This window comes from Chrysochloris asiatica, unplaced genomic scaffold (genome assembly GCF_000296735.1).
Source record: "Chrysochloris asiatica unplaced genomic scaffold, ChrAsi1.0 scaffold00142, whole genome shotgun sequence".
NCBI classification, from domain to species: domain Eukaryota; kingdom Metazoa; phylum Chordata; class Mammalia; order Afrosoricida; family Chrysochloridae; genus Chrysochloris; species Chrysochloris asiatica.
Window position 1 is genome coordinate 4,511,295 of NW_006408660.1, and position 21,090 is coordinate 4,532,384.

The window sequence follows — 21,090 nt, forward strand, 5'->3', positions numbered from 1 at the left end:
ACACCTTCCCATAAAATAGGTGTATTGGGAGCGTTTTCATATATGAGTATAGAGTGTGATCCCTGGACTGTCTGTACATGTTTATGTGGAGTTGTCCAGGTACATGTGTGTCTGCATATGAATTTGTGTATACGTATGGAGATGATAGTGTTCTGTGTGTGTCTGTGTATCTTTGTATGCATGATATGTGCTCTGATGTGTTTGTGTATCTATGCATGTACATGTGTGGAGGTATGATCCCTGTTGTGTGTGTGTTTCCTGGGTTTATATATATATATATATGTTTGTGTATCTGTGTTTATATGGTTTGTATCTGAATCTGCCTACATATATGTGTGATTTGTTTCCCAGGGGGGCAGGAGAGGGTGTTTCCTAGTGTGTATGTTTGTATGTGTACATGTAGGGGTGTTCCCTGGATGTGTATGTTTATGGTGTATGTCTGAATCTGTATACATATAGATTTGGTGTGTTCCCCCAGAGGTGTTGTTGTTGTTGCTGTGAAGTGCTGTTAAATCAGTTCCGACTCATAATGACCTTATATAGGGTTTCCAAGGATCGACTGGTGGGTTTGAACCACCGACCTTGTAGTTGGCAGCCTATTACTTATCCTACAGTGCCACACCAGGACTCCTAGAGGTGTAAGGAGGTGTGTATATGTTTCTGGACCCAAGCCTGCCTTGGGTGCCATTTGCTTGTAGACACTCCCTAGCCACACTCTCTGGTGACAGGTGTACCTTCCTGGGGCAGGTCACCAGGGTAGCATTGGCCAGGCAGGGTCAGACCTCAGCAGACAGACATGGCAGCTCCTCCCCTGCCCTGGGATACTCTGCTGTCACTGCCCCTGACCTCCAGGTCTTTCAGGCTGCTCCCTGAATCTCAGAACTCTCCTCTTCTTCAAATGTAACCATTGGGTTCCATCCCCATCAATAGTAAGGCACCTGTCCCTCCCATAACTAAGCACTAAAATCATAAACGGTTGCACAGCCACATGACCGACCACAGCACACTGTCTTCTCTGGTCCTCCCAACAATCATGTAAAGGTTAGGGAAACTGAGAATCATGATTGTCATTGCAATACTTGCATGGTTTCCTTTCCAAGCTGGAGAGCAGTTACACCCTGATTTAGTGGGCTGAATCCAGAGATGAAATTACTCAGCTAGGGTTACACAGCTGCTGCTGAGGAGAGCGACAATGGTTAATACTATTAGGTCTAGGATTGTGTGCAGGCCTTGACATGCAGAACATCATTACAGCCTCACAACAAACATAGGAAGGCACTGTATTATCCCCATTTTACAGCTGGAGATACAGACTTGTGAGAGATGACGTCATGTCTAGTGGTTGGGCTGAGATCTGAAAGTTGTTCTGCCTGGTTCCAAAAGCCAGAGATCTTTGGGGAGGAAAAGGGGATTTTCCCCGGGGGCTGTTCATTGGAAGAGGGGACCATGTCATCCTCATAGGAAACAATGTTCCATCATTAAATGACTTTGGAAAACCTGGATTAACCATTGTTAACCACATTTCCTTTTGCAGAACTCGTCAAGAGTCTTTAATATATTCAATTATGTTATGAATCTCTGAGAGGGAAACAGTGAACTGTGTCCTAATTTATTTCATCCTGGAGCTCAACTTTGCTGGAATCTTCTGTGGAATTCGTGCTCCATAGAGCAAACTTTGAGGTCCAGAGTGATTTAATCACTACTCGTTGGTTTTCAGGCACAGTGGTCAAGAAGCAGTTCTTTGGAGTCATGTACCTATGTGCAGAGGTCGGGTGTGGGAACGCAAGGGTCAGCACCGCATCCAGGGCACTTTCAGGTTGAAGCTCTAGCCACACCCAACACCTTTATAGAAGGATATTAGATCAGGGATGGAACTCCCTGGTGATTGGTCTAGATGACAGAGACAGGATCACACAGTAAGAGAATCAGGGTTCCCTACTTCCTGCTAGCCCCTTCTCTCCTCTCGGCAGGGTCCCTGCACTCCCGGTGAAGAACTTGAATGGTACCGGGCCGGTCCATCCGGCCCTGGCAGGTGAGGTCCAACCTGGGGCAAGGGCGGGGTGAAGAGTGTGGAGGGGGTGGAGGAGGTAGGAGCCATAGTCGGGGCCCAGGAGGAGGCCTCCTAGCTGTCTCCACGTGTGGTGAGGCTGATGGGCAGGACCTGGAGGAAGAGTCCTGCCTCCAGACTTCTGCTGCAGATTTCCCTCCTGCGCCTGGGGAAGGGGCTGACAATCCACCCCAGAAACAGGAGAGGGGAGGGGGAATCGCAGGGTGGGCGGGGCCTGCGGTGGATGCCCCGCCCTGATGCCCCTGCGCTCTCCCAGGGATGACCGGGATCCTGCTGTGTGCGGCTGGGTTGCCCGTGTGCCTGACACGGGCCCCTAAGCCCATCCTGCATCCGCCACCCGTGAGTAAGAGCGACGTCAAGCCAGTGCCCGGCGTGCCGGGCGTCTGCCGCAAGACGAAGAAGAAGCACCTCAAAAAGAGTATGTTTGCTTCCCAGGCGTGTAACCTCTTGAGCCCTCAATTCCAATTTATTCCCAGGACGAATGCCTCTTGTGCATCTGAGTTTGTTCCTCTTCTCCGACTCCATTCCCACCAAATATCCAGCGAGCCCTGACAAACGACCTTGCCAACCCTGTAGAGCCCCACTGTCAGATTCTACCTTGAGCCAAGCCCACCCTGTGTCCCTACAGGTAAGAACCCAGAGGATGTGGTCCGAAGGTACATGCAGAAGGTGAAGAATCCACCTGATGAGGTGAGCCCTGGGGAATAGACCTGGCCTGGGTCTGCAGCTCAGCCCCCACCTCTGCCCCAGAATTCGAATTCCTAGTCCTTGGTCTTTGGAATTCACCAGAGGTGCCCTGGAGGAAAGGCTGGACAATCTACTTCCAAAAAGTCACAGCCACTGAAAATCCTATGGAGCACAGCTCTACTCTGATACACATGGGGGTCACCATGAAGTGGGGTCCGCTCTTGACAACTGGTTTTGAGGATTGCTTTTTCTGTGTGCTACAAATCTCTCCCTGTTGGCCCTCGGCCTTTCTTTTTTTGGATATAACCATCCATATCCCTCTTTTAGTGGTTACGAATTGGGCTGCAAACCGTAAGGTCACCAGTTCGAAACTACCAGCGGCTCCGCGGGAGAAAGATGAGGCTTTCTGCTCCCGTGAAGATTCACAGCCTTGGAAACCCTGTACCGGGTTGCTATGAGTCGGATCCGACTCGACGGCACTTAACAACATCCCTCTTTTGATGTTTAACGCTTTGTGTGTCAAGTGTAAGGCATTCTACTCCAAGATCCCAGTACTGTCACCCATAGTTTCTACTAAATGTTTTAAAGTTTTGCTCTTGGCAGTTGTCTTTAGTCCACATGAGGGGAGAGGGTGTGTGAAGGAGAGATTATATCCATGTTCAATATACTGGGGGGGTGCATCCAAATGGTACAAAAGCCCAGTAGTTTGAACCCACCCCGCTGCTCTGCTGTAGGATAAGTGCTTGACTACAAGGTTGACTTGAACCACAAGGCCTGCTGTTCAAACTCACCATTCACTCCTCAGAAACCCCATACTGGGCTGCTATGAGTTGGAACTCGATGGCACTTAACAACAACCACTCTAAGGGACTTAAGACTTGGTGTTCTGCTACAGAAGACAGTCTAGGGAACCCTATGGCACAGTTCTACTCTGCCCTATTGGTTGGTGGTTATGTACCGTGAAGTCGGTTCTGACTCATAGCGACCCTGTACAGGGTTTCCAAGGCTGTAAATCTTTACAGGAACAGAAAGCCTTATCTTTCTCCCATGGAACAGCTGGTAGTTTTGAACTGCTGATCTTGTGGTTCTCAGCCTGATTCGTAACCACAACACTACCAGAGCTCCTCTGCCCTATTGGGTTGTGACAAATTGAAATGGACTCGATGGCAATGGATTCTTTTCCCTTTGACAGATGAGTGTGGGAAGGGGGTGATCTGCTGCCCTTGTCTGCCCAGAGATAGTCTCATGATGGCTTGGGGGTGTCATCGCCCTCCCCACCATCCTCATCCCACTCTGTGCCCCCAGGACTGTACCATCTGCATGGAACGACTGGTCACTGCCTCAGGCTATGAGGGTGTGCTAAGGCACAAAGGTGTACGGCCGGAGCTCGTGGGTCGCCTGGGACGCTGTGGCCACATGTACCACCTGCTGTGCCTTGTGGCTATGTACTCCAATGGCAACAAGGTGTGCTGGGCAGGGCAGTGGGCAGGGAGGTGAGAGGGGCTGGGACTTCTGGGGACTTTACCACCCACGACCTCCTCCCTACCCCCAGGATGGTAGCCTGCAGTGTCCTACCTGCAAGGCCATCTATGGGGAGAAGACAGGCACCCAGCCACCTGGGAAAATGGAGTTCCACCTCATCCCCCACTCGCTGCCTGGCTTTGCAGATACACAGACCATCCGCATCGTCTATGATATCCCCATGGGCATCCAGGTAAGTTGCTGCTCATGCCTGACCTGAGCGCCTCTACTGTGGTTCAAGTCCCTGCTGTGACTTGATGGAACCTATCCTCACAGGGCCCTGAGCACCCCAACCCCGGCAAGAAGTTTACAGCGAGAGGATTCCCACGGCACTGCTACCTGCCTAACAATGAGAAGGGCCGGAAGGTGGGTACCTGCAGGAGTGGTGGAGTTCCCATTGCCCCCAATCCCTGCCCTCGAATCTCTTCCATATCAATGACTGGACAGCATTAATGACAGCCCCCCACCCCACCCTGCTGGGTATATCACACTCTCTTCTTTACCTGCTGAGGTCAAGTAGTTTTGACTCCATTTTACAGATAAAGAAACAGAGTCTCAGAGGCAGGCAACTTGCTCCAGGTTACATAGCTTGGAAATGGTGGAGCTGGGATTTAAACACAGGCAAGGAGCTCTGGTAGCGTAGTGGTTACGAATCGGGCTGCGAACCGTAAGGTCAGCAGTTCGAAACTACCCTGCTCCGCGGGAGAAAGATGAGGCTTTCTACTCCCGTAAAGATTTACACCCTCGGAAACCCTGTACAGGGTCGCTATGGGTCAGAACCGACTCGATGGCACTTAACAACAATCCAAGCTCTTAACCACTATACTATAGATTTGTCTATTTCATTTTTCACGAGAAGCAAAAAAAGCTAGATTTTCCTGTGAAATCTGCAGGTTGTGGCTCCTTAATGTAGTACAGCAGCCAAACCAAACACAGCTGAGGACTATCGTTTGAGATCCTCCCTTCATCCCAGGAGAAACGGGTGGATAACTTGGAAAGAACATTTTCTGAAGGAGCTCAGAGGGGAGTCGGTTCAGAAATTACACAGGGGAAGGAAATGGCCAAGCTGGGCAGTCTGCGGAGGCAATGCCTTAGTGTCTCAGGTGTAAATAGCTAATAGGTGTGCTGCTAATGGGCAGGTTGAAGGTTTTAGCCCACTCAGAGATGCCTTGGAAGTAAGGCCTGGCGAACTACCTCCCAAACACCAGCCTCTGAAAATAGTTCTACTCTAACATACACAGGGTCACCAGGAGTGGGAATTGACTCAACAGCAACTGTTAATGTTGTATGTCATGGAGACGATTCCAACTCAGACAAAGTGGAACTACCCCATAGAGTTTGCTAGGCTGTAATGTTTATGTAGCGTAGTGGCTACAAATCAGGCTGCTATCCTCAGGGTCAGCAGTTTCCTCACTTGACACTTAGAGCACAAATCTGGCGCACACCTGATTCATCATCCTTGAATTCTGTACACCTGCTTATAGGCCTTGGATCCTTTCTAATGAGGGTCTGGTAGTGTACTGGTTATGAGGTGGGCTGCTAATCTGAAAGTCATCAGTTTGAAACTACCAGCTGCTCTGTGGGAGAAACATGAAGCTTTCTGCTCCCTTAAAGATTTACAGCCTCGGAAACCCTATACAGGGTCTCTATGAGTCGGAACCGACTCCACGGCACATAACAACCACCATCTTTATGGGAGTGGATCACCAAGTCTTTTCTTCCTCGGACCCAGAGCCACTGGCTGACTCCAAACCACCTACATTTCTGTTAGCAGCCCAGGTTTACCCAATGTGCCACCACGGCTCCTTCTTGTAGTTGTAACAGAGTCATACAGTAGGGGGAGGGGCCTCAAGCCTGTGACTTACCCCCACCCTGGCCCATCCTGTAGGTGCTGCGGTTGCTCATCACGGCCTGGGAGCGGAGACTCATCTTCACCATTGGAACGTCCAACACCACAGGCGAGTCGGACACTGTGGTGTGGAACGAGATCCACCACAAGACCGAGTTCGGATCCAACCTCACGGGCCATGGCTACCCAGATGCCAGCTACCTGGACAACGTGCTGGCTGAGCTCACAGCCCAGGGTGTGTCCGAGGCTCCAGCCAAGGCCTGAGGCCAGAGCCTTCCCACCTTTCCTCTTGCTTTGCCCCTGATCCGGCACAAGTATCCCTCCGCTAGGGCGGAAGGCTTTAATGAGAGAGCCCTGGTGGCGCGGCTTCACGACTGGGGAGGAGCCTGCTGAAGGAGGAAGAAGTGTTCAGGGCATTTGGCTGGTGGCAGTTGGGATGTTAGGAGGACATGAGGCCAACCAGCTTCGACCCACAGCTCTCTGAGAGGGCTACTGAAAGAGAGTTCTGGAAACCACAGCAACCTCCCTACCAAAAAGACTGAGACCCATCCCCTCTCATACAAACACACGTGTCCTGTTGAACACATGCACGCACACACATGTGCCTCTATTTACCCCCAAGCTGGGGGAGAAGAGACAGGAAGACCCCTTGGTACCCATTGTGGATCTCCATCTGTGTCTATAGCATCTGTATAGGTCTAGCACTTAGGACTTGCTGGGAGGGGCTTGGGAAGCTCCACTGGTCCCCCGCCCCCCATGCCTTGCCCACTCCTGTATCGTCATCCCTCTCTGCCACCCATTGATGGGCACCTGTGTGCTGATGTGATGGCGGCCCCAGATTACTGGGCAGTTTTACAAAGGGATGGGCCAGAGAGGAGGAATTAGGAGTATTTTATTCTGTGCTTGTGTCTCTTCATCCTTCTGGGACCTGACCTCCTTTCTCCCCCCTCCCACCCTCAAGCCGTATGTCTGTTCCAGATAAAGGCACTGTTCTACCCTCCCCACCCCCTCCTCTCCACAAAGTCACTCCCAATTTCTAGATCCAAAGGCTGAAGCTTCTGGCTTCAGAACAAGATGAGAAGGGCTGGCTTAGGCCAGCGTGCTTAAAATGCAGAGCGGACAGCAAAGAGTCAATTTTTCCCTTTTCTTGGGAGTAGGCAGTGGGATGGCTGATAGTCTCCAGCCAACCAGGGGCCTGTTGCCCAGGCAACTCACCAGCTCCGCCTCTGTTTATTGGCTGCCACGGTGGAAGTCTGCCAAGATTTAAAGGGACGCCAGCGACGCAAGAGATTGCTCTTTTGAAAACCTACCAGTCCCACTGTGGGTGGAGAAATAAATGGTCTTTCTCCTCCTTACCGGGTCTTTTCTTGCCTGGAGGGGGTGGATGGCTCTATTCTTGGGGGCCCAACAGAGGAGGAGTTCTTGCTGTTGTTAAGTGGCGTCGAGTAGTTTCCGACTCATAACCACGCTGTGTAGGGTTTTCGAGAAGCGGTTGGTGAATTTGAACCACCGACCTTGCGATTCAAACCGACTTTGCGGTCCAGTGCATTATTCCACAGCCCCACACCGGGACTCCTATGGAGGAGTACTGGTTTGTAATCAAATGATAACTCTAAGACTATTGCCTATTTCACACTTGGGCAACTGGAGGTAAAGTGGAGGTCACCATTATTCTCTTGTCCTTGGGCAGAGAGGAGGAATAGTTGTAGGGGAAGCAAGCCTTCCTAATCCCAGACCCCAAGAAAGCAGAGGTGAAAATGTAGGCCTCAAACACAAGGCATTGCCATAGCTGCTCCCTGAAGCCCAACACCAGAGCTGAGAAAATACAGAGATTCATGGAGCTATCATGACCCTCAGAGCCCCAGTGCCTGTCCTTGAAGAGGAGGGACAGGTTCTAGAGAGAAAAGAAGCAAGCCTCCAGCATCTGTCCACCTCAAATCCTAGTTTCTGCAACATCCCAGGTTACCAGGGTGACTGTGAGAAATGCTGTGGTGCCAGGTGCCCCCTGCTGGCCACTTGCGGGATAGCCCACATCTTTCCTAGACCTTGGGTAGGTGCCATCTGGGTCCCACCCTCTAATCACACAAATCCTCAAACAAGGCCTTGGAGGCCCTTTCAGTTATGCCAACTGGGTGTTCCCAAATATTTTATCCTCTTTTCGTTCTCAACCAAAACCTTAATCTATAAAATTGCCCATTCCCCAGCTATCTCAGTCTCAAACTTAATGGCCACCCACCTTCCCTGAGGAACTTGTTAATATATTGATCCTGCCCCAGATTCTGATGTAGTAGATCTGGGGGGCAGGTTCCAGAATCTGCATTTTCAGCCATCGCCCCCAGGGGATGAGTTTTGAATCTGAGGAACCCTTTTCTGGCTCCTGATGTATACCCAGGGAGCCCATTTTGAGAACCACATAAATATGGAGGATTTTAGAGCGTAAACTGGGGAGGGGGAAAGAGCCTTGCTCAAGCTGTCTCAGGCTCCAAACATCTGAATCTCACATACTGGATCCCCAGCCTCAGTTTTCCCTGATTGTAGTTCCTTGTAGATCCTTGCCCATGGGTAAGGACAGGGTTAAAGGGTTACAGGGATTGGCAGACATGAAGACAAAAAGGCTGAGCTCATTTAGTGTCTGGAGAAACATGGCTACATGGACATAGGGAATTCAGGTACAGCTGTATCCAGCAGCTCAGAGCCAGGTCGGCCTTGCTGGCGTGGTTAGAAGCCAGTCAGGTGAAGCAGAAGCCTCAGACTCAGTCAAATAAGTCAGGTTCCTTACTCCATCCACTCCAGTCTGCCTCACCCAGGTGGGCGAAATTCATTCAGTGCAAGACTGCCCCTCTGAGGGCTTTTGTACCTCTGGCTCCAAGCTCTTAGAATAGGCACATCTTTAGGAGCCTCTGAGCCACAGCATCAAGGTGATACAGGACCGGCCACCTGGGCCAGGGTATGATGGGAAGGGCCTGGCAGCTCCTTGCTCCTCCTTCTAGGTTGGACTCTGGTATCTCAAGGTCCAAGGGGCCTAGAGGAAGCATGATCCTGTTCCTGCCGCTGGAACTCCTCATGGACTCGGTCCAGTTCTTCCAGCACGTCCAGCAAGCGGACAGCAGCCGTTCTTTGCCAGGCTAGGGCATTAGGACAGTCCCCTGGGAGGAAGACACGGGGCCATGTGGGCTCAGCCGAGTCAGGGTGGACTACCATAGCCCGCACCTTATGGGTTATTTCCTTGTACTCTGGTAATTCTAAAATGCACCAGAGCCCCCAGCCATACACAGATGCCTCACACATGATGAGCTGGAAACAGGAAGGTGGGAGGGAGGGAGAAAGGGTGTGCTTGGCAAGTTGAAGGGGAAGAGCAGGGCGTAGAGAAAAGAGTCTTCTTAACACCTTACCTTCCATGAGGCCCTTCTCTGTATCTGCCTCCCAAGTTGTGTCCTCCAGGAATTTCATCCTGGATGTTGAGAGAGAAAGACAAGGCCTTATTCCAATCCTGCTCCCTCCCTCTGCTGACTGCAGGTTTTCTTCCCTCCTCTTGCTTGTATGATCACCATCTCAGCAAACCTTTCTAAGTACTATTCTAACCCCTTGGCACGAATTAATTCATTTAATTATCATAACAAACCTATTTGCTCCACTATGCAAATTGAACACAAAAACACAGAGAGGTAAAGAAATTTGTCTAAGATTGCACCAAAACACATTCCACCACCCCACCCCACCCCCCAAATCTAACCCATGGTTGCTGAGTCAATTCCAACGCATAGTTACCCTAAAGGACAGAATAAATCAGCCTCATAGGTTCCTTAGACTGTAAATCTTTACAGAAGAAAGACTGCCATAGATTTACCCTGCAGAGCAACTAGTGAATTCAAACCACTGACCTTTCAGCGAGGAGCCAAGTGCTTAACCACTGCACCACCAGGGCTCCTTAAGGTCACACAGCTGAATAATAATGGTGTCGGGTGCCTTTGAGTTCATTCCAACTCATTGCGACCCATATGACAAACTGTCCCACAGGGCTTTCTAGGCTGTATCCTTCGTGGGAAGGAGACCTGATAGCATAGTGGGTTATGAGTTTGGCTGCAAGGTCAGGAGTTCAAAACTACCAGCTGTTCCCATAAAGATTTATAGCTTCAGAAACCCTATGCGGGGTTGCCATGAGTTGGAACTGAATCGACAGCACATCACCACCTATCTTTATGGGGGAAGATCAGCAGGATTTTCTCCCAGAGTCACTGTGTGGGCTCCAACTGCTAACCTTTTGGTTAGCAGCTGAGTGCTTCACCATAGCACCACCACTTATTAAAAGCTAACTCTGTGGCTGGGCACCTACACAGTGCTTTACTTGTATGCATTCATTTGATCCTCACAATAGTCCTATAAGATAATTACTATTATCATCCCCATTTCCCAGATGAGGAAAATGAGGTACAGAGACATTAAATAAGTGGCTGGGTCAGGATTTAAACCCAGGCAAGCCGGTTTCACAGAGTAATGGGGACCTGGAGGCCAGGAAGGAGGAAGGACATGCCCAAGGTCATTTAGCAAGCTCAGGAGATCCAGACTGGTCTGAATTGTTGCCCCCCGAATATTGTTAAGCTCCCAGGATCCAGCTCTGGATTAGGGCAACCTGAGGAGTTCCCAAGTTCTGCCTTTGTGGACACCCGTTCCTCATCCTGGGCCTAGTGCCAGGAGACTCAGTTGATACTCATGGAAAAAAGGAACAAATGAATGTGGGGACCACCATGGGCAGCTGGCCTAGCTGGCCATAGGGTGATGTGGGCCAGGTTAGAATACCCACCTGAGCTGGTCCCGCCCCAGAAGCAGCTGCCGGTATACCATCTGGGTCTCCGCATCAGGATCCAGAGGGTCACTCCAGTCCCCCAGGGTGACGGCCGAGTGGGTGCGACTGCAGCCAGCGGCTGAGGGGTACACAGTACAGTCTGTGACTCCCCCCACCCTTCCAGGAGCCTCCGTGGCCAGGCAACTGCCTGAAATCTCTCTCCAAACCTAACACTTTGCTTCAGCCACCTCTTCCCTGGACATCAGCGATGGCCTTACTCTCACTGAAATCCACCTCCAATAAGCTAGGCTCTGCCTTCCAGCCCACGGTGCCTCACTTCCACCTCCATGCCTCATCCACGCTAGGAACTCCTCCTTGCCCATCTCTGTCTGCTTAACAATTATTTTTCTGGTCCTATTGGAGCAGTGCCTCCTCCCAGAAGCCTTCCTAGACCTCTTGTCCTGGGGTTGGCTCAGAAGCGCCCTCTAGAGTCCCATAAACTTTTTGCTGGCACTTTTGACACATTGTCATTGTCTGGTTATGACTTGTCTTCTTTGAAAAAGGTATGTCTGTTTGCCACTAAATACCTGCTGCGTGATAGTGTTGCTTTTGCGTGCCGTCTCACAATGACTCTGGTAGGATTTCTGAGAGGCTGGTGGGTTTGAACTGTCTACCTTGCAGTTATTAGTCCAGTGCTTATCCTACAGTGCCATACAGGGGTTACCACATCATGGTGGTGGTTATGTGCCGTGGAGTCATTTCTGACTCAGTAGTGACCCTGTATAGGACTTCTGAGGCTGTAAATCTTTACAGGAGCAGAAAGTCTCGTCTTTCTCTTGTGGAACGGCTGGTAGATTCTAACTACATCCCAACTCATAACCCACCAGGGCTCCCACATCACAGTAGTAGTTGTTGTTGTGCTGTGGAGTCAGTTCTAACCCGTAGCCATCCTGTATAGGGTTTCCAAGGAGTGGCTGGTGAGTTTGAACTGCCAGACCTTGCGGTTCAAACCAACTTTGCAGTCCAATGCATTAACCTTCAGTGCCACACCAGGACTCCAACTAACAGTGACCCTGAGACTTCTGAGGAGCTCTGGTAGCATAGTGGTTACGAATCTGGCTGCTAATCTCACAGTCAGCAGTTCGAAACTACCAGCTGTTCCTTGGCACATCACCACCACCACCATAAGACTTCTGAGGCTTTAAATCTTTGCAGAAGCAGAAAGCCTCTTCCTTCTACTGATGAGCAACTGGTGGACTTGAACCTCTGACTCTGTGGTTCGCAATCCAGCGCTTATTGTATGAAACCACCATACTGCTATACCACATCACAGTGGTGGTGGTTATGTGTCATGTAGTCAGTTCTGACTCATAGCGACCCTGCATAGGGTTTCCTAGGCTGTAAATCTTTACGGGAGCAGAAAGCCTCATCTTTCTCCCATGGAACAGGTGGTAGTTTCGAAACGCTGATCTTGAGGGTATCAGCCCCACTTGTAACCCATATGCTACATAGTTGTTGTTGTTGTTGTTGTTAGGTGCCATCGAGTCGGTGCCGACCCATAGTGACCTTACACACAGCAGAACGAAACATTTTCCAATCCTGGGCCAACCTCATTACTGTTGCCACGCATGAGTCCAACCTCACGACTGCTGCCACTTGGCCAATCCATCTCGTTGGGGGTCTTCCTCTTTTTCTCTGACCCTCCACCTTACCAAATATGATGTCCTTCTCCAGTGACTGGGTCCCTCCTGACAATATGTCCAAAGTATGAGAGACGAAGTTTGGCCATCTTGGCCTCCAAAGAGCACTCTAGCTGCACTTCTTCCAAAACAGATCTATTGGTTCTTTTGGCAGCCCATGGCACTTTCAATATTATCCTCCAACACCATAACTCAAAAGCATCAATTATTTTACATTTTCCTTATTCACTGTCCAGCTTTGTTACATAGTAGGTACTTTAAAATTAACTCACATTTAATGATCACTTGCTATGGGTCAAAGCAACGTTTTAGGCTTTACTGTGTTGTTGTTGTTACGGGTCGTTGTGGTGATTCCAACTCACAGAGACCCTGTGTAGGGTTTCCGAGGTTCAAGTCGACTTTTCAGACCAGCGCATTAACCCACACTGTGTATGAACTCATTTAATCCTCAAAACAACCCTAATATTATCCGTTGTTGTCGAATCTATTCCAACTCATAGCGATCCTGTAAGACAGAGTACAGCTACCCTCATAGGGCTTCCAAAGCTGTAACGGAGTCATAAACACCAGATTGCTAACCTCAAAGTCAGAGGTTCACACCCACCAGTCGTGCCTCGGAAACCCTATACAGGGGCCGCTATGATTTGGAGTCGAGTCGCCGGCACACAACAACAATCTTGTTGTGCTGTAGGATAAGCACTGGACTGCTAGCTCAAGGTTGGCAGTTCAAACCCACCAGTCGCTTCCTGGAAGCCATATATTGGGTCGCGCTATGAGTCGGAACCGACTTGAAGGCACTTAAATTGACAACCTTTAACAGTCTTTAAGAAAGTAGGTTGCCTCGCGTGGAGCAGCTAATGTATTCAAACAGGTAACTTTTTGGTTAGCAGTCGAATGCTCAACCTCTGCATCGCCAAGGCAGTATTAGCAACACCTTTCACAGGTGTAGAGACATTGAAGTCAATTTGTTCAGTGCCTTCGAGTCGGTTCCAACTCACAGTAGCCCTCTAAGGAGCAGCTGGTGAGTTTGAACCGGCAACCTTGTGGTTCAAATTGATCTGAGGTCCAGTGTTTTACACAACAGAGACACACTAGGATTCCCAGTAACTTGCCCTAATGGCACATCAGCCCAGGAAGAAGGGAGCCCACTGATGGACAGGTTTGGAGGCGGAGCCTGAAGTCCGCCCAGCCCCTCACCTGACCGCTTGCCCTGGAGGCAGCAGGTCCAGCGTGCGCTGCGGAAAGCACCAGGGTGGCAGGCGGCCAGTTTGTTCGGGTTGGGTGCGCTGGCCTTGCGCAGGGCCGACAGCCATTGGTTCAGATCGTTCACATTCTGCAACAAATGAGGGGCACCAGGGGATAGGGTAGGACCCCAGGGACGCCCTCTCACCCAGGCCCCATCTTAGGGATCGGTGCCTCGCCTCACCTTACACTGGAGGTAGACAGTGTGCAGTGCCCCGGCGCCGTCTTCGGTCAGCACCTGCATCACGTGGGGCAGCTGGAAAGCGCTCTCATCCACGCGCTCCACAGCGCGGATGTGTGACACTGGGATGGAGGAGCACATCTGGGGGAAGGATATTGGCTGTGGGGAGGCCTGGGGACTGGGGCCCAGGGAGAACTTTCTAGGGGAGTATATATCAGGGCATGTCCCTAGGGGCGGGACACTCAACCTAGTGTGTTTCACATCTGAGTTCCCCAGGCCTGCCTCATCCTTCTCTGAACATGTGATAGATTCTTGGGGCATAGGTTTTTTCCTCTGTAATAATGATGATGGTGATGATGATGATAATGCTGTTGTTAGGTGCTATGGAGGGGATCCCACCTCATAGTGACTCCGTGTGACATTGTAGAATTGCCCCATCCAGTTTCCTAGGCTATAATTTTTATGGTGGAGTGCAGTGGCTCTGTAGAATAAACACTGGACTGCGAACCACAAGGTTGGCAGTTCAAACCCACTAGCTACTCCTCTGCAGAAGGACAAGGCTTTCTGCTCCCACAATGATTTTCAGCCTTGGAAATCCTACAGAGGATCTCTGTGAGTTGGAATCAACTCATCAGCACTTAATAACAACAACAATCTTTATGGGAGCAGATCACCAGGTATTTCCTCCTATAGAGCTGCTGCATAGGTTCTAACCACCAATTTTTTGGTTAGCAGCCAAGGGTTGTGCCACCAAACCCAAGCCAAGCCCACTACCCACGATTCCAACTCATAGGGACCCTCTAGAATATGAGAATTGCCCCATAGGGCTTCCAAGGCTATAATCGTCACGGGAGCAGACTGCTACTCTTTCGTTCCTTGGAATGCTTGGTGGGTTCCTAGGACCTTTAGGTTAGCAGCTAAGCTCTTTAATCATTACCGCACCACCAGAGCACCTTAATGATAATAAAGGCCAACACTTAATAGAGATCAGGATGTCTCCATGTTTCAACATAGGTCATCATCACATCAAACCTCTGAAATTCAATCTGTTATTTTCCCTAGTATGCGGATGAGGAAACAGAGGCACAAGAGGATAAATGACTCTTCCAAGGCCACACAGCTGGTGCATAATGTAACTAGAATTGGAACCCAAGGAGTAGACATCTAGAAGTTTTTGCTGAGTGGACTCTGACTCATAGCAATGCCCCGTGACAGAGTACAACTGCCCTCCAGGGTTTTCTAGACTGGACTCTTCATGGGATTATCTAGGTTTTTCTAGACTATACCTACTTCACCGTAAAGATCACAGCCTGGTAAACTCCATGGGACAGTTTCTACTTTGTCCTATGAGGTTGCTATGAGTCAAAATCAACTTACAACCTTTATGGAAGTAGATCACCAGGTCTTCCTCCCATGGAAGCACTGGGTGGGTTTGAACTGCCAATCTGTTGGTTAGCAGTCCAGCTCTTAACCGTTGTGCCACCAGGGATACTTCACACTATTTGCTCTTACAACCTACGGATGTGCATATGCAGGGATGAGTACTGATGCTGAACACCAGTGCATGAGAACAGCCTAACAATGAACTGGCACTCAAGAGAGGTTTGCTTAGTGCAGGGGTGGGGAATGAATGTCTGCCCTTATACAACCCGTGAAATCATTTGGTTTGGCCCTGCCAAGGCATCTGCACTTCCAGCCATCACATTGTTGTTGTTAAGTGCCGTGGAGTCAGTTTCGACTCATAGCAACCCTGTACAGGGTTTCCGAGGCTGTAAATCTTTACGGGAGCAGAAAGCCTCATCTTTCTCCCACAGAACAGCTGGTAGTTTCAAACTGCTGACCTTGTGGTTCGCAGCCCAATTCGTAACCACTACGCTACCATAGCCCCTTACCCCTGGCTTAGTGAATGAATAAATGTGTGTAGGCCTGAATGTATGCACAAGGGGGCATGCTGTGTTAAGAGAGCTGTTCAGTTTTCTGGTGAATCTACATGGCATGTGGGCATAGATCTGGGTGGTCAGGCAGTGCTGGTGCCCTGTGTGTGTCCCCACCTGGAAGGGTGTGTCATGACCTCTCCAGGCACATGCTGATGCCAATGGGAAGCACAGACTTGTCATGTCTCTGCCCTGTGCCTATACACTGTGAGCAGAGCCTGGCCTGAGAGTTAGTGGTGGTCATGGTGGTGTGCCGTGGAGTGGGTTCTGACTCATAGCAACCCTGTATAGGGTTTCTGAAGCTTGTAAATCTTTCTCCTGCGGAACTGCTAGTAGTTTTGAACTGCTGACCTTGAGATGGGAGTTCCTAAGGTGCTATGGGACCTTAGGCAAGCTCTTGTCCTGCTCTGGGCTTCAGTTTCACCCTAGGTCCAAAGAGGTAATCTTTGAGGGGACCACCACTGGATGCCCCTCCACTGTGGGCTGAGCCCCACCTGCCACTCAGGATTCTTGGAGTATGACAGGGTCTCCCCGCTAAGCCAGAAGTAGCGCTTCTTGAAGGCAAAGCGTGTAGCCAGGCTGGTGGGTTCCTCCTTGCGCTTCAGCAGGTAGCCTTCTCGAACGGTCACCGAGGGCGGGACTAGGGCCCTGGCCAGGCCCCCAGCCTCTGGGAAATGGGGAGGGGGACAGTCAGCCCTCCCTACTGGGCTCCATCTGCCCCGCCAGCAGGCCCAGTGCCCCATTGATCAGTTTAGTTCTCTCTCCCCTGGAGGCAGGTGAATGGGCACGATGACCTTTGACCTCTACTTGTCCTTGAAGTTAGGACCTGGGATTTGCAAGTCAGTGCGGCAGACAGCCAGCAGTGGAAGTCATACCCTATGGAGTTCATCCTAGGTAGGGTCCTGGGTCTCTACCCCAGATGAGGCGGATACGGGTCTCTCCCTAGTACCACAGGGAGCCCACCAGGCCACATTCAGGGCTCCACATTCCACAGGCTGCTTCTGCAGGACTTGAACTCAACTATGCCATAATGTGGACCCCATGTGGTAACATGAACTTAACCCAAACTCTGATTAAAACCTCCCTGGCTCCGTTTTACTCCAAGTAAAAGCCCAAAGCCTTACTTATAGTGGTCTCCAAAACCCACATGGTCTAGGCTAGTCCCCTCTCCACCTGTCTTACACAGTCACTTTTCTTCACCTGGCCTTCTCAGTGTGAGGCCGGTCCCTACCCCAGGGCCTTTGCACTTGCTGTTCCCTCTCCCCAGAATCCTCCTCCAGGTCTCTACTCTGATGTCACCTCCTGTAGGCAGCTCCTATTCAGCCTACCTAGAATGTCCACATGCCATCTTCATCCATGTGCTCTCTGTTCCCTTCCCTGCTCTGTTTTTGATCCTTGGCACCTCTAGTTTAAGCTCAGAGATGTCTTTACAGTTCATGGTCCCCTAGAGTGAGGCTTGCAGGAGAGTGAGATTTCCTTTTGTCTTTCTCACCCCTGCCTTCCGAGCACCTGGAGTGCTTGTGGGTTGAGTCCATTCTGACTCATAGTGACCCTGTAAGAGTAGAAATGTCCTAAAGGGTTTCCAGGGCTGACATCTTTATGAAAGTAGAATGCGAGAACTTTTCTCCGGTAGAACTGCTGGTGAGCTAGAACTATTGAGCTTTGGTCTAGCAGCCCAGAACTTAACCAGTGGCCCAGTGGCTACTTATTGACTGAATGCACCCTGTGCCATAGTCCCGTCCACATCCTCTCTTTGGCTGGAATGGCCTGGAGGGTGGGATCCAGCACAGCAGATGCTAGGAAACATTAGTTGGGTCAACACTGGCACCATAGGATAAACACTTGACCTCAAGTTCGGTTTGAACTACAAGGTCAAGGTTGGAGGTTCAAACTCACCAGCCACTCCTCGGAAACGTTATACAGGGTTGCTATGAGCTGGAACTGACTCTATGGCACTTAACAACAAAACCAGCAACAATGTCCTCAGTGCTGGGGAGAGGAGGGTGGGAAGGTGGGTCTTGAGGACATAGTGGGTAATAAACCAGGTATGGCAAGACCCAGGTACTCACCCCCCTCCCCTTCCACGTCCACCAGCCGGTCCAGGAAGTCTCTCACGCGTGAGATACTCTGCAGCAGGAAGGGATGTAGGGGTGTCATCCACAGCTCCTTGCCCTGGCCCAACTGCTGGCCCAGGTTACCAATGCTCTGCACAGCCTAAAGCAGAGAAGCAGGGGATGTCAGGGCAAAAGTCATTGTGTGTGTGTGAGATGGGTGCCCTGGGGAGGGGAGATCCCCTGTGATCCCAAATAAAGTCCCAGACTCCTGACTCCCCAACCAGTAACCCAACAAAGGAGAAGACTCCCAGCAGTCTTATCCTGCCATTCCCTTCATCTTTTGGAATTTTACCCCCATTGTCCTTATCCGGCCCCCAGCAGGCCTAGAGCTCCCCACCCAGGACTGCCCATCCCTATGATGCATACTCCGGAACCCATCAGAACCTCAAGGTGTTGCCTCCATACTAATCCCTAAATGTCTGCTAGGCTGCTTCTTACTCTCCTCCTGGAAGGGTAAGAACTGGACACTGGTGAATGTAATGTCTGCTTTCACACCCAGGATGGATTGCTAGTGATGCATCACTCATGGGTCTCTTTAGGTCTCTGGTGGGTCTCTGGTGAGTCTTCTGAGGGTCCAACCTCCCAGCTTGGCTCCTACCACACTTTTCCCTGGTTGAGAGCTTTGGAGATGGGAGCTTCCGCTGCAATGTTGTTGTTGTTAAACACCTTGGCAATTAGCAGCAGCGAGCGGCTGGTCTGGGGGTCTGCGTGCTGATCCCGGAGGTCAAATAGCTTCGGAGTGAGAATGGCAGGTGCAAAGAAGCGTAGGAAGAGGAAGCCGCTAATGGCCAGGTACTTCACATCCTGCAGCAGATGAGAGGGGACCCCAACAAACACTTACCAGCTGGGGGGAAATGAGGCAGCAGGGGCAAGGGGAAGTAGGGTGGAAAAGGTCAGGAGACCATTCTGGTCAGCCAAGGACCAGCTATGTGGACTTGGAAATCTTGTTTCCTCTCTCTGGCTCAGTTTCTCCACCTGGAAAATGGGGTAACATGACCAGTACTGCACATTTAGATTAAGCCAAAAGTCCTCAAAGTCAGCGCTGTGCCAGGCATTGGTTTATGAGCACAGACTTAGGAGGGAGGTGCCATCATTATTTTCACTTTACAGATGAGGAAGTGGAAGCTCAGAGATATCAAGTGACTTACCCAAGGTCACACAGCTGATGAGTGGAGAAGGAAGGATTCAAACCTAGATCAGTATGATTTATGGTAATAATAATAGCAACTGGTCAAGCACTTCTCCATACATTTGTTTATTTAATACTCACTCTAGGAGGGATAATCATCTCCATTATACAGAAGAGGTACCTGAGGCCCCAGAGACTGACAGAGCCAGAATTTGAACCCAGGCAGGATTTGAACCTTCTGTTGTTACCCACACTCTCCTGCTCTCCAACACCAGCTACTGTGGAGTGCATGCTCACTGAGGGCCAGGCCTTGTTATTCTCCATTTACAGATGAGGAAACTGAGGCTCAGTAGTGAACCCAGTTGAGCCGGCTCCAGAATTCATCTCATGAGCACCCTCTGTCCTGGCGTCCCTCTATGTAAGGCAGGTTCTCTCAATCCCAGCCGAAGGGGCTCTGAAGAGGGTGTGCCTCCATTCTGGGTGCATCTGGCTCCCACAACACCAGCTCCACACCCACCTCTCACACTCGCCAGCTATATTTGGCCTGAAAATGCGTTCCTGAGTTTTTTTAAGGGTTGTATTCACACATGAGGCAAAATCCTCTCCTGGGTGTGTGCCAGCTTCCTGGGGACACCGCAGTCTTCACAACAAACCTTGCTAAGCACTGCCCAGAAGGAGGGTCTTTGTGCCCCCACACTCCCTCAGGTTTCCCTTGAACCCTGAGCTACCCCCAAAGCTACCATCCCCTCCCCAGCCAGGTTCAAGGGTAAGGTTAGCTTTCACCATCCACTCTTTTGGAGTTCTAGTGTGGAGCTGTAGTTATTCTATACTGCACTGGACTGCAAGGTTGGTTTGAACTGCAAGATTAGCAGTTCAAACTGACCAGTCGCTCCTCAGAAACCCTATACAGGGTCGCTATGAATCGGAACCATCTCAATGGCACTTAACAACAACAACAACAATCCACTCTTTCAGTTCCTCCTTTCTCCAGAGGGAGACTCAGGTGTCAGAATAGCAAAAAGGAGCTTCCCTGACCCCACCTGTCTCTATGGGCCTGAGAGATTCCCTGCTTCCTGCCCAAGGCCACTGCCCAACTCTGGGGCTGAGAATGGGGAGGGGGAGCAGGGAGGGGCACTGGGGTGTTTCTGATACTGGCTCTCCATAAAGGCTGGGTTGTCTGGAGGGGCTGTCCCCTTGCTTTCCCTTCTCCCAGAAACAGCTGTGCTCCACTTAACACCTCTGCTGGCAGCTCAGGTGAGAGCCAGGCAAAGTAGGGTGTAAATCAAACCACATCCCAATTTCCAACCTGGAGCAGAGCACATTCCTGTACTCCTTGAGTGGAAACAGGGGCTGAGGGGAGGGAGGGCTGAGGGAAAGATCTCAGCGTGCAGTCCAAAAACCACCTAGGTCTAAATCACACCCTGGGTCCAGACTCCTCGCCTCTCCAGGCCTCGGTTCCCCATCTGCAAAGAAGTTGGGACAGATGTAGCACATATCCAGGCTCTTAAGATTGGACCACTCCAGCTCCACAGCTCAGCAAGTCACATCCCGGCGTGCATTCCTGCTACCTCAGGCCTGTGTATATGAGTTACTCTTCCCAATGCCATATGTAAACAAGGACAATGATGGCCACCTCAGAGGGTGTGCTGAGTATGAAGTCAGGATGTACATTTTAAAAAAACAACCACGAATTAGTGCCAACATTTTTTTTTTTTTTTAAATGAGAGTCCCCACATAAAATCCAGAATTTTGGCTTAAAAAACAACAACTCAGAAGCTCTGGCAATGTGGGATCTCTGATGGCACTGTAGGATAAGCCTTGGACTACTGACTGCAAGGTCGGCAGTTCAAGCCCATCAGCTGCTCTGTGGGAGAAAGTTGAA

General features: G+C 50.5%; 2 protein-coding genes across 2 annotated transcripts in view; one reads left to right on the forward strand and one right to left on the reverse strand.

Moving 5' to 3' along the window:
• The window catches only part of DTX1 (deltex 1, E3 ubiquitin ligase), a 39,654-nt gene extending 33,265 nt beyond the window's left edge, over positions 1-6,389 (forward strand). The window contains exons 3-9 of the mRNA XM_006870466.1: positions 1,971-2,032; positions 2,325-2,486; positions 2,697-2,758; positions 4,061-4,219; positions 4,308-4,469; positions 4,553-4,642; positions 6,165-6,389. Coding sequence (XP_006870528.1) covers positions 1,971-2,032; positions 2,325-2,486; positions 2,697-2,758; positions 4,061-4,219; positions 4,308-4,469; positions 4,553-4,642; positions 6,165-6,389 — 922 coding nt within the window. The remainder of the gene's footprint in view (positions 1-1,970; positions 2,033-2,324; positions 2,487-2,696; positions 2,759-4,060; positions 4,220-4,307; positions 4,470-4,552; positions 4,643-6,164) is intronic.
• Positions 6,390-9,131: 2,742 nt separating this feature from the next.
• The window catches only part of RASAL1 (RAS protein activator like 1 (GAP1 like)), a 33,735-nt gene continuing 21,776 nt past the window's right edge, over positions 9,132-21,090 (reverse strand). The window contains exons 14-21 of the mRNA XM_006870512.1: positions 18,746-18,883; positions 18,035-18,179; positions 16,460-16,632; positions 14,035-14,172; positions 13,806-13,941; positions 10,927-11,047; positions 9,518-9,576; positions 9,132-9,271 (exon numbers count right to left, since the gene is read on the reverse strand). Of these exons, the coding sequence (XP_006870574.1) occupies positions 9,132-9,271; positions 9,518-9,576; positions 10,927-11,047; positions 13,806-13,941; positions 14,035-14,172; positions 16,460-16,632; positions 18,035-18,179; positions 18,746-18,883 (1,050 nt within the window). The remainder of the gene's footprint in view (positions 9,272-9,517; positions 9,577-10,926; positions 11,048-13,805; positions 13,942-14,034; positions 14,173-16,459; positions 16,633-18,034; positions 18,180-18,745; positions 18,884-21,090) is intronic.